General features: G+C 46.5%; 2 protein-coding genes across 2 annotated transcripts; both read right to left on the reverse strand.

The window, feature by feature from the left end:
* Positions 1 to 946: 946 nt before the first annotated feature.
* Positions 947 to 2,090, reverse strand: LOC119399090 (keratin-associated protein 19-2). The gene is made up of 2 exons (XM_037665905.1): positions 2,079 to 2,090; positions 947 to 1,249 (listed from the first exon to the last, which is right to left on the reverse strand). The coding sequence occupies exons 1-2, from the start codon at positions 2,088 to 2,090 to the stop codon at positions 947 to 949; spliced, it is 315 nt and encodes a 104-aa protein (XP_037521833.1).
* A 6,022-nt stretch (positions 2,091 to 8,112) lies between these two features.
* Positions 8,113 to 9,267, reverse strand: LOC119399092 (keratin-associated protein 19-2-like). Its single transcript, XM_037665906.1, has 2 exons — positions 9,256 to 9,267; positions 8,113 to 8,415 (listed from the first exon to the last, which is right to left on the reverse strand). Exons 1-2 carry the CDS (start codon positions 9,265 to 9,267, stop codon positions 8,113 to 8,115), a joined length of 315 nt encoding a protein of 104 aa, XP_037521834.1.
* Between the last annotated feature and the right edge of the window lie 4,024 nt (positions 9,268 to 13,291).

Here is a 13,291-nt window from a genome sequence, read left to right on the forward strand (position 1 = left end):
TGCTGAGAATTTCCATCGGGACTAGCTTTATGTACTGATTCAATTTTTTTGGCATTGCTCACTATTTGGATTCCATGTGCATGACAGTCGCAAATCATCGTTATGTGAGTTTTCTGCATTTACGTTCTGAAAAAAAGAATTCCTTAATACTCAACCACCTCGAAAACTCCGCTGCATATGTTATAGCTTGTACTCGTTCCCTGAATATTTTGCGGGGCAGAAGATAAGGCCCCGTAAAACAACACGCATTTTCGTGTTCATATAAACTATGGGACATTATATGCTATCTTATACTGTCTTCTGGACGTTGGGCTGGGCCATCGAAGGCTTTTGTTATGTTTAGCGAGGTATTTTAAAGGATTCCGTCGTTCGAAAGACCAAAGGTGGTTTTCGAGGTTGCGACTGCATTGCTGCAGCAGGAAATGCGTACTTAGAGTAATCGGACGCGGTCACGCGCGCTCTTTCTTGACAAGGGCCAGGAGAAGGCTCTTGCATTTGTACGTGGTGTGTTCTTACAGCTAAGTTTGCGCTGAAGAGAAGGTCACTCCGTTCACTGCAGTGGCCGCGTTACCTCGTGCCAGCGTTTTGTTTAGTTACGCCAGGGCGGATGTTAAAGGAGCGGGCGTCTAGCTTACTTCGTGTAACATTGCGATCTGTTCATATATCACTGAATACTTCAACCTTGCAGCAAAGCTATGACTTCTTTTGTTGTACTAGTTTTTCACTATCTGCCTGCAGCTACATGCGTTCACGTGTATATTGGGGAAAATGAAATAGTTTTCAGGGCTAATAAGATACCGTATAGTAATCAATGAATATGTGCAGCATTTAGGATAGGAGACGCCGCCAAATACAATTAATAATAAACCACGAACACGCAATGCATAAGAAGCTTCATTATTTTATTAATCTCGTACTAAGATGAGCAGTGTGGCCGCTCAATTCATCAGTAGGGCCCGAAGCCGTAATTGATGCTAGCGCCGAAGCCAGCGCGGAAGCCCTGACGATATCCAGAGCCGAAGCCTAAACCAGGCTTGATGGCAGGTCCTCCGAAGCCGAAGTTGCTAACACCGTAGCCGGGAAGTGGGTTGAAACCAGCTGCTCCAAATCCGAGGTTACCAACACCAAACGGGAAACCAGGTCCACCGAAGCCAAAGCGGCTACCGCCGAATCCGCCATTCGGCTTGAAGCCTAGATTCGGGTAGCCGTATCCGGTACCCAAAACCAAGGCGAGGAGTGCAGCGATCAGCTGTGGAAGAGTGGAGAGAAGGTTAAATGCAATAGCCACGTGGAAAGCAGCTAATGTCAGTGCGATCTTGCTTTCTCTGGAGCCATCCTGAGATAAAGCTTAGAATGAGAGAAGGCTGAGCTAGTTGGCAGGGATTCAGGACGTTTCGCCTCTTACCTGGGCATTCGCAGCTAAGTCTTTGTACCCACTTTCTATTCCGCCGCTGTGCGCTTTTTGAGTTGTTAGTCGGCGTTTGCGTTGCTCTAGCTTCTGTACTGTGTCCATATTTTAATACAGCCTTTTGTCACAAATTCTGCGTTATATTAAGGAAGCGAACCTCAGGAGCGTTTGAAGATACGAGTGGCATGTCCTGTAACGTGGTGAGGAAGTACTCCGCACAAAAGTGCCCCGCAAGAAGTACGATGAAAACTTCGAATAGAGGAGCTCTCATCCGTAGGGGAATGTCTTTTAATCGTTCTTACAAAAGGAAACGCGTAGATGCACAAACAAGAGGCTTGAGTTGAATATGCGTGCTTTGAGACAATTTACATCGTCAAGCAACTTGACTTGCCCGAAGAAAAAGCAATTTGCTTATATTCGTCACAAGGAAGGGGAGAAATACTTATCCATAAAGTACACACTAACTCATTAGGTACATCTCAAAGGCTGCCCGAGTGTCTGGCTGCAAAAGGCAGTTTAGACGCGCAATGCAAGCTTAAACAGTTTGCTTCATCAAATGCAGCAGTGGTAGGCTACTCTCTAGCAAAGGGCACTGAAGAACGGCTCGAAGAATAATCCGCGTGCACCATAGACCAAGCACAGACTTTCTCGCGGTCCTGGGTATACTCACGATAACTTTCATGGTGCTAGTCCGTTCACCGTCTCTGCTCCAAAGATAACAGCGACTAGAGAAGTTTGTGGCTAACTGACGGAAAGTGTCTCCTTATATACCTGAAAATCAGCCTGGAGCAGGCAAGGAGGAGTGAAAGAGGCGCACAAGTGGAACAATTGCCCACTAATGTTGCTAGGTTGGAGACGTCTATAGTAAACGCCCGTAACAAAAGACCAATCAGAGTTGCAGAATAAATACAAAAACTTTAATATAGCCAAGGTTCAGTTGGTATGTGTACATTCAGAAATGGCCATGTGGGAAAGAAGGTTATCAGTTTCTGAAGACATGAGGAGTGTAACAAAGGCACACAATCATCGTGTCGACTTCCTTTCTTTGGAATAACGCTCTGCATAGACGAGCAATACGCAATACCTTCCTATGGACGCTTTTATTCAAGGGTGTGCCGAAATGTCAACTCCTCTGTGCCAGAGTGGTCTTGTTTAATTTTTGTAAAGTATGCAAATGGGCATCTTAATGAAATGAAAGAGTTACCACATATGCATCGCCTAACGCTGTTAATAGAAAGCGGTTGCCGGGAACGCCCATTTTATCTTGTGTGCTTCCGCTCTAACGGGATCTTACGGGAGCAGAACAGAGTTCCGAATCTTGCCACAGCAATAGTTGCTAGCTGTGAGCCCTGCCCAAGTGATTCTCGAGCATGGCAACTGCAATTTCTGCTGATGTGCTAATGTGAGTGTCTATTGTTCTACTCCCAAGCTCGCTCACGAATGATTAGATTATGGTTCAACAATGTACATTGCGCCACAGTGTCTTTATCGCGCCTCTAATTCAAGCATGCCGCCTACGCCTACGAGCTTTTTAATTATATTCAGAACTTACTAGAAGTCAATCGCTGCTCCCTCGCAAGCAATACTTGCGTGAATTTTAATTGTATATTGAGCGGGATCCGCAAAATTGAACGCCCTGAATGCAAAATTAACGTCTTCCGCCATAAGTTACGATCAGGCTTGTGCGAATGTCGAATTTCGAGTTGCTAAGCCTATTGATATGATGAAAAACAAGTGCAAATCGAACCCGATTATGTACGAATAGCAAGACTTCCAGTCTTGGCAAAAAGAATATTTTTCCATTACCCAGGCTCATATGGTAAGCGGACTCCTTGTGGTTGTCTATATAGGATATATTCCAGAGCTCTCTTTGAGACATTCGTACCTATAAGTTTCGTACATTGAACTTGTGAATCAGATATGACTCTTAAATTTTTAGTCTCACATAGAACGGAAGATTGTCCGAAGTATGTATAGGATTAGTTCATAGATTTCCCCTGTCACATTAAATTCTGTGCCCTGCTTTCGGAATTTTTTCACGGCGTCCCCACAATGCCTATTCAATCAACCTTCAATTAGTTACCGTTTTTCGCCAACGTACTGTTTGTGACAAAGGGAACATTTGAGCCTGTAATTGTCGTACGAAGTGGCCTAGCTAAAACTACATTTGATATGATGTACATATTTTCTTATACTTTTAACTATTGCGTAATATTTAGGGTGCTAACAAATCTGAGGTCTTAGGTGAGAATAAGCTGTTATATAAGTCGTACGCAGAGCTTTTACTTTTGCACGCATGATGTGTCTTTAAAATTTCTATTATGGCGATAGGTGGCCCTTGGTACTTCGGGAAACACTTTTCTAAGGCGCTTGTTACCTGTTCATATTGGATATCAACTCGATAGCGTTAAAGAGGTCGTTTCGCGAAAATTCCGGTGTCGGCGACGGCGTCGTTGGTTGTGAGCGAAAAGCCATTGTCTTCTCCGTGACCGGAAAATCGAGAAAACTGCGAATAAAATTAATAATAAAAAATGTTAGGTCCGACTGGGAACCGAATGGAGGCCGCGTGGGTGGAAAGGAGGTTTTCTACCACAGTGCGATGTTATTACATGAAACTACTGCGAAAAAAAAACAACACTATATGAATATTACGTAGGGGAAGGCATCTCCTTAACGCATGTAATAATGTGTGGCAGAAGCGTAGAATTGCGCCAGGCGTCGAAACATGTGAATTGCGCAACGAGTAGGTGTTTTAAAGGCCCGTCCATTATAAAGCGCACAGACATAATTAATCATCATCAGCTGCAAAAGCATCAACAAATTAAGCAGTTCTCGTGTTGCCTCAAGGACGCTTAGTAGGCCCTGCCGTGATTCGCAAAACGAATAATTATTTCGTAGCGGGTACTTAACAACTGTGCTTGCAGTAGGCGCTATATATAGTGAACTAGAACATGTATCGTTCTAGTTCATTATAGCATTGCAGGATAATTTGAAACGGCTAATGTTACGTGAACAGTCGTTCGTTTCCTTACGGCACGCATGAGGCATGCACCGAGAACCGAATGAAGGCTAGCAATTGAGGCGATGCCCATGGGGCCCGATCACTCTATGGCGTTCTACTCTTGGAAAACGAATCTCGGGCGCCCTCCAAGTTTTTACTTACGGATGATTTTACTTATGTTTTGAAACGCATTGAAGCATTTTTAAATAAATGCTATCGTCTGGGCGTACTGTTATTTATCGTCTTTGCAAGTAGTGGTGATTTCGTGTCTAATTTACGCGCATCGTTGTACGCCTTGTTTAGGGCGTCGAAGGTTAATTTCTTTCAAATAAAGTTGCTCTTAGATTGCTGAAGTGGTGAACGTAGTCTTCATCATCGCTACAGATCTCTCCTGTGCGCCGCCACTGTGCGGCAGGTATTTTTTGCATGCAGTGTGTCAGGCTATTAGAGTAACCGAGGAATTCTTGACTGTCAAATTGATTCCTGGTTCTTTTTTTTTTCAGGATATCGGTTTGAGCGTCGTTTTTATTTTTCTATGTCAGTGGTTAGCGCCTGGTAGAAAAATCTAATTTCAGTGGAATATTGGTGCATTTTAAACTTAATACTAAGGTGAACGATGTTAAAATTGTCAGTAAATGTGTTTGGCGCACTTATGCTATCTTCTCATATGAAAGTATATCCTTCATGAAGCGGAGATGGTTTCAAGAGCACTGCCCTGATTCTAGTTGTCCCGAAAAAAATGTTGGTCTACGGTCGTGCAAAATGAGTTCCCGTAGTAGTGCCAAATATTTGTAGCTAGTAGGTGGGAGTAAGTGCAATATAATTTACTGTAAGGGACCGCTTTGGTAAAGAAGGGTGCACTTGACATTATCTGCTCGTTTGTTCCCCTCGCGTGACTTGGACACCGCTTGCATCCTTTCAGCGATAGGTTTATTTGTATACAGAGAGCAAACATGTAGGGCTACCAGAATTATCTGATAAGAGAACGTTTTTGCTTCGTTTAGGGAACCTATAATCCAAAGGAAGTGAGGTTGGTTGGTTGGTAACAACTTTATTGATGGTCCGGCAGAGCTTTCGCCGACTGGGCTTTAGGTCTCCCACGTGGGGACGTCGAGGCCTTGCCTCACCGCCGCCTCGCGGGCCTGCTGGACAGCCCAAAGTTGGTCGCCGAGGCTGGGGCTGCGCAAGGCAGCGGCCCACCGCGGCGGAAGGGTTCCGGAGTTAGCAGTATCTGAATAAAATATGGATGGTGCGTTAGATAAGGGATCATTTAAGTTTTTTATTGTGGCGCGGGTGTCGTGTTGTTTGAATGGAACAGCAATTAATCTATCGAAACCGTATGAATCTCCGGAAGAATGTATAGAAACGACGGCCTGCTTGTTTATTTTCAGGGATCAAGAAGGTACTCGGAGTGTGTGATAAATTTGATATATACAGATGGTTCCACAAACATCCAGCGTTCGTCCGGTGCTGTGGTTGTCCCAGCAAGAGCTATTACCATCAGCTTTAGGCCTGACCACTCCACGACGTCGACAGCTGCGGAACTAGCTGCTCTGCGCTCTGCACTTTGTTTGGTCAATCGGGAACCAGCTCAACATTGGTCTATCTTCAGCGATTCAAAGGCAGCCCGACAATCTGTGCTATCTGCTCTGCGTCGCGGGCCATACGAACAGCTTGTATTTGAAATTCGATGTCTCCTCCATTCTTCACATGAGAAAGGTCACCACGTGACGTTTCAGTGGCTGCCAAGTCACTGTGGCGTCATAGGGAACGAACACGCCGATAATGCCTCTCGGGCGGCTCATGAAAGCACACAAGAAGATACCATCCCACTTTCAAGGTCTGACGCTGCCAGCAGTCTTCGAGGGCTTCCACATGAGATAACGTTCGCTCTGTGGTGCCTACCATGCAGCCGAACCAACCGGACCAATCGTCAACGCCAGCTGTCCTCTTCGATGCATCCCTGTATGCCAGCTGGACTCCGCCGAAGAGAGGCCACACTGCTTTATCGCTTATGGCTAGGCGTGGCATTTACGAAGTCCTATTCCTTTCGGATTGGAATGGCCGACAACGCTCTTTGCGATGCCTGTCGTTGCGAGGAGACGCTACACCACGTCCTGTGCGACTGTCCGGCATATAATGTTCAGACAGTCACAGGCGTCCGTTCTAGCGCGCCTTGACAGTAGACAAATGTCTGTTGAAACAGTTCTTGCATGCCGTCAACAGAAGACATCACAGCTGAAGGCGACGAAGGCACTGCTGAGGTTTTTAAGAGAAACTAACTTGGACAAGCGGCTGTGGCAGAAATGTCGCGTATCACGCAAGAGTGACTGACTGATTCTGTGCGTGCAATGTCATGTGCTATCTTTCTATCTTTCTCTCTCTCTCTCCTCTCGATCTTTAATCTCCTCCCCCCTGTCCCCATGTGTAGGGTAGCAAACCGGTTGTCCTATGCTGGTTAACCTCCCTGCCTTTCCTTCTCTATTATTTCTTCTCTCTCTCTTTGGCTAAGAAATCTGTTATGGTATCTGGTCTGCTCTTACTGCGTTCTATGTTTGCTTAGGAGTCTAACGTTTAGATAATGGGTGTTATTAACTTCCCTTATAGTCTTGTTTTTATATTTTTCTTTAGGACAGATTGCTATGCTAGTATACCTTCGTCCGCAGGTTTTATAATAGTGTCTTTGCAATCGGCGAGTTATTTTAAAGCGTCGCACTCTGTGTTAGATAAATTCTTTGGTTTCCAACTCTGACTTGTTGTGCTGAGAATTTCAACGGAGGCTAGTTTTATGTACTGATCTAACTTTTTGGCATTGCTCACCATTTGGATTCTATGTGCATGACGGTCGCACGTCATCGTTTTGTGCGTTTTCTGCATTTACGTTTTGAAAAAATAATTCCTTAATACTCCTGCACCTTGAAAACTCCGTTGCATATTTTTATAGCTTGCACTCGTTCACTGAATAGTTTGCAGGGCCCCGTAAAACAACACTCATTTCAGCTTCACTTAAACTATGGGATATATATGCTATCTTATTGCTGTCTTCTGGATGTTTGGCTGGGAGATCGAAGGTTTCTCTTATGTTTAGCGAAGTGTTTTGACTGATTCGGTCGCGCGAAAGACCCGTGGGGGGTTTCGAGGCTGCGACTGCATTGCTTCCGCAGGAACTGCATACTTGGAGCAATCGGACGCGGTCGCGCGCGCTCTATCTTGACATGGACTAACAGAAGGCTCTTTGCATTCGTACGTGGTGTGTTCTTACAGCTAAGTTTGCGTTGAAGTAAGGTGACTTCGTTCGCTGCATTGGCCGCATTACCTTGCGCCAGCGTTTTGTTGAGTTAAGTCAGCCCGGATGCTAAAGGAGCTGGTGTCTAGCCTTACCTCGTGTAACATTGGGATCTGTTGATATACCTTTGATTACTTCAAGACTGCAGCAAAGCTACAAGTTCTTTTTTTAAACCAGCTTTTCAATATCTATCTGCACCTGCACGCACTCACGTGTATATTGGGGAATATACAAGCCTTCTCAAGGCTAATGGTAATGAAGGCTAAAGGCTTATAGTAATCAATGATTAGCTGCAGCATTTCGGAGACGAGACACTGCCAAATACAATAAATAATAAACCACGAACACGCAATGCATAAGCAGCTTCATTATTTTATTAATCTCGTACTAAGAGGAGCAGAGCGGCAGCTCAACTCATCAGTAGAGCCCGTAGCCGTAATTGAAGCGAGCGCCAAAGCCAGCGCGGAAGCCCTGACGATATCCAGAACCGAAGCCTAAACCAGGCTGGATGGCAGGTCCTCCGAAGCCGAAGTTGCCAACACCGTAGCCGGCAAGTGGGTTGAAACCAGCTGCTCCAAAGCCGAGGTTGCCAACACCAAACGGGAAACCAGGTCCACCGAAGCCAAAGCGGCTGCCACCGAATCCGCCATTCGGCTTGAAGCCTAGATTCGGGTAGCCGTATCCGGTACCCAAAACCAAGGCGAGGAGTGCAGCGATGAGCTGTGGAAGAGTGGAGAGGAGGTTAAATACAAGTAGCCACCTGGAAAGCAGCTAATGTCTATGCGATCTTGCGTTCTGTGATGCCATTCTGAGATAAACTTTAGAATGATAAAAGGCTGAACTAGTAGGTAGGGATTCGTGCAGTGTCGCCTCTTCCCTGGGCATTCGCCGATAAGTCTTTGTAGCCACTTTCCTTTCGGCCGCTGTGCGCTTTTTGAGTTGTTAGTCGGCGTTTGTGTTGTTCTAGCTTCTGTCCTGTGTCCATATTTTAATGCCTACATTCTTTTGTCGTGAATTCTGAGTTAGGTTGGCGAGGCGAATCTCAGGAGCGATTGAAGATACGAGCGGCGTGTCCTGTAATGTCGTGCGGAAGTAGTCCGCACGAAAGCGCCATGCAGGAAGTACGATGAAAACATAGACTTAACAAAGGAGCTGTCGTCCGTAGGTCAATGTCTTTTAATCGCTCTTACACAAGGGTACGCCGTACGCGCGAAAACAAGAGGCTTGAGTAGAATACACGTGCTTTGAGACAAAGTACATCGCCAAGCAACTTGACTTGCCCGAAGAAAAATTAATTTGCCTATATCGGTCGCTAGCAAGGGGCCAAATACTTAGCCTTGAAGTACACAAGTAACTCATTATGCGCATCTTGAAGGCTGCCCGAGTGTCTGGCTGCAAGAGGCAGTTTAGACGCGCAATGCAAGCTTAAACAGTTTGCTTCATCAAATGCAGCAGTGGTAGGCTACTCTCTAGCAAAGGGCACTGAAGAACGGCTCGAAGAGTAATCCGCGTGCGCCATAGACCAAGCACAGACTTTCTCGCGGTCCTGGGTATACTCACAATAACTTTCATGGTGCTGGTCCGTTCACCGTCTCTGATCCAAAGATCACAGCGACTACAGAAGTTCGTGGCCAACTGACGGAAAGTGGCTTCTTTTATACCTGAAAAGCAGCCTGGGGCAGGCAGGGAGGAGTGAACAAGGAGTACAAGTGGAACAATTGCCCACTAAAGTTGCGAGGTGGAAGCCGTCTATAGTAAACGCCCGTAACAAGAGACCAATCAGATTTGCAGAGTATGCACAAAAATCTCAATATAGCCAATGATCAGTTGGTATGTATACATTCAAAAATGACCATGTGGGAAAGAAGGTTATGAATTTGTGAACACATGAGCACTGTAGCAAAGGCACTTATTCTTGTGCACTTCCTTTCTTTGCATCAACGCTTTGCATAGACGAGCAATACGCAAGACCTTCGTATGCACACTTTTAATCAAGGGTGTGTCGAAATATTAACGCCTGTATGTAAGAGTGGTCTTATTTAATTTTTCTAAAGCATGCAAAGGTCCTCATAATGAAATGAAGGAGTTACCAAATATGCATCGCTTAACGCTGTTACTACAAGGCGGTTGCCGGTAACGCCCATTTTATCTCGTGTGCTCCCTCTCTAACGGGGCCTTACGGGAGCACAGCGGAGTTCCGAGTTTTGACACTGCTATAGTTGCTAGCTCTGATCCCTTCCCAAACCATGCTCGACCATGGCAACTGAAATTGCATCTGCTGTTTGTGTGTGCGTGCCGGTTGTTCGACTTCCAAGCTCGCCACATGTAGGATTAGGAAGTGCTCCAGCACTGGTGCATTACGCCATAGTATCGTTATCATGTTTTTAATTCAAGCATCGTACCTACGCTTGTGAGCTTTTTAACTATATTCACAACTTATTAGAAGTCAATCGGTGCTCCCTCGTAAGCGTCACTTGAGTGATTCCCAATTACAAATAGACCGGCGTCGTCTGAAATGGACGCCCTGATTGCAAAACTGCCCGTCTTCGAAAAAAAGTTATGGTCAAGCTTGTGCGAATATCGAATTTTGAGCTGCTCAGGGAATTATAGTGGTTAAAACAAAGGGCGAATCGAATCCAGAATTTTCGAATGCGAATAGTAAATCTACAGGCTATGATATTTTTCGCTTATTGATTGTAAGCAAAATGGATTGTGCGATATACGTTGGCGACAGTTGTAATCATTGTTGTTGGTATTATTTTTGTATATTGATGTACCCACTCCTGGTTGGGCCGAGGCCTGCTGTATTTGTAAAAAAATAAACACAATTACCAGCGCGGATGTTTAAGCCGACCATTAGACTGTGCAGTGCGACCATTAAACCCCTATCATAATCATGTCGGCACGCGATATCTTCTTCCTCTTCATTTTGTGCTTCGCTCCCAGAACGCGTGGGCCGATTTGTCCGGCGTGGGATGCAATAACCCTGATTGGCGAGATAACTGTGGAGAGAGAGTGAAAGAGAGAGAGAGAGAGAAATTCTTGGCGAGGTAGAATTCGAACCCGCGTACTCACGATCCGAATGGTACGTCGTAACCATTCGGCGACCACGCACGCTACCAGAGCATAGGATAACCTTGTATAATATAGTATAGCAAAGGGGTGGGAAAGGGAAGTAAGGGAGAGGAGGAGAGAAATCAGGTGGACGAGAGTAAATATAGAATAAAGAGAAAGAGAAAAGACAGAGGAAGAGTCAAAGACTGTAGAATAAAAATAATGTAGTGAAGAGTACGAGACGACGGAGAGTTCTTGACGCTGGATGAACCAATGAACCAGTCAGAAAGTCGACGAGTTCGGAGATCCACGCATCCTTGCGTTGCTCCGACGGCATGTCTGCGAAGTCAAGGGGCGTCAAGACAGCTGACGTGTCTGACGGCGAAGCTGTGTCGGACGGTAACGGTGAGCGGGATAGCGCATCAGCGTCCGAGTGCTTGCGGCCGGATCTGTACACAACACGAATGTCGTATTCCTGCAGCCGAAGCGCCCAACGACCGAGGCGGCCTGAAGGATCTTTCAGAGATGAGAGCCAACAGAGCGCGTGATGGTCCGTGACTACTTCGAAGGGACGTCCATTCGACCGCGTCGGCATCGACTTATATGGCCCGCTTCCCCCGACTTCCTCTGGGAATCGGTGGATCATCGTTGGCGTGGACCACCTCACCCGTTACGCAGAGACTGCAGCACTTCCAACGGCTACCGCAAGAGAGGTTGCGTTTTTTATCTTACGCAACTTTGTCCTTCGCCACGGTGCTCCCCGTGAACTTTTGAGCGACAGAGGGCGTGTTTTCCTGTCTGACGCTATTCAGGCATTGCTCGTCCAGTGCAACATCGTTCATCGAATGACCACCGCATATCATCCGCAGACGAATGGCCTCACGGAACGATTTAATCGCACACTCGGTGATATGTTGACAATGTACACGGCATCAGACCAGACCAACTGGGACACCGTCCTGCCGTTCGTCACGTACGCGTACAACACCGCAACGCACGCGACCACCGGTTTCTCACCTTTCTTTCTTTTATACGGACGCGAGCCGTCCTGCACGCTGGACACTATGCTTCCCTATACGCCGGACTCGTCTGAATATACTGCGATTTCTGACGTTGCCAGATACGCCGAAGATTGCAGACAATTAGCCCGTTCGCTGACCACCGAGGACCAAGGCCACCAAAAGCTACGGCACGACACCGACCGACCTCTCTCTACTTTCACGACTGGTGACCTCGTTTGGCTCTGGATCCCATCGAGCACTCCTGGCCTTTCCTCGAAATTACGTGCCCGATATCAGGGGCCCTACCGCATTCTTTCTCGCACGTCTCCTGTCAATTATGAGGTTGAGCCTCTGACGGCATCCCACGATTTACGTCGTCGTGGTCGGGAAATCGTTCATGTCAGCCGCCTGAAGCCCTATTACGACCCCGCTATACTGACAACGCCTTAGGTCGCCAGGATGGCTCCGCTATTCACCAGGGGCCAATGTAGTGAAGAGTACGAGACGACGACGAAGCAGCCAAGAAAGCAAGCCACATCGTGAGTGGTAGCCACGCGACCCGAGCTTGCGCTTGCTTGGATTTTGGACCCTCGACGTTCCTCATCGTTCCTTCACGTCTGTACGTGAATAAACCACGTGACATTAAAGAAAGAGAAAGGGAATCAAAGAAAGAGAGAGAAAGAAATAAATAAAGCGTCTGCGCGATGCTTTGTGCATTGTGCAGACGCCACCCTCTACAACGAAACTAATTTTCTACCGCGTTCCAGAGCTCATTGGGCTAATTTATCTTCCCGCGTCTAACTAGATGTTCATGTGGCACACCGCTAGGCTCGCGTCCGTACAAATGTCGCAGCTTTCGTGCTCAGTAATAGGTTGAAAACCAAGTGATCGGTGAGGGCGCATTCGGCATAACCTGCAGAGATGACGCGCAAAGAACGCCGCCACCACACCGCTCGCGTATCGGGGGCTCGGGCTGGTTCGGGCACATCATGCGCTCGTGACATTGTGTGCGGATGACGTGTTCATGCGTATGCGTTATGTGATCCTCCTGCTCGCGTGCCGAAGAGGGCAGGGAAGGTATTTCGCTTGCAAAGGCTACACGGGGCGAGCGGAAAGGGTTTGCAGCTCGACTCTCGCCTCTTCGCATCATTGGGTCCTCACTACAAATTACTTTTTTTTCTCAGATTCTAACAGACCGATTAGAAAAATTCTTGTGGCATAATGCTCTTTATTGGGCTGGCAGCAACTTCCAATGGCTAACTAAAATTCGTTATGTCACCTGGTGAGGATCCCTTTAACAACACTGCAGTTGCTTATGTGACCACATGTTTATGAGCCGTGTTATGGTCGATTATTAGGAAAAAGATAAACTATTTATTTTCTCGAATAAAAGCTTTTCTCATAGCAGTAAGAGCTGGACCTTTCTGTTTCTGCCGCCTTTTGCTACATAGCATTTTAGGTAATATTGAGCACTCTCCCACTTGCTGAGCCAGCGATTTTATTGCAGCCTAGGGCATTTAACGATGTCAACTCGAGAAAGA

This window comes from Rhipicephalus sanguineus, chromosome 7, assembly GCF_013339695.2.
Source record: "Rhipicephalus sanguineus isolate Rsan-2018 chromosome 7, BIME_Rsan_1.4, whole genome shotgun sequence".
Lineage (NCBI taxonomy): Eukaryota > Metazoa > Arthropoda > Arachnida > Ixodida > Ixodidae > Rhipicephalus > Rhipicephalus sanguineus.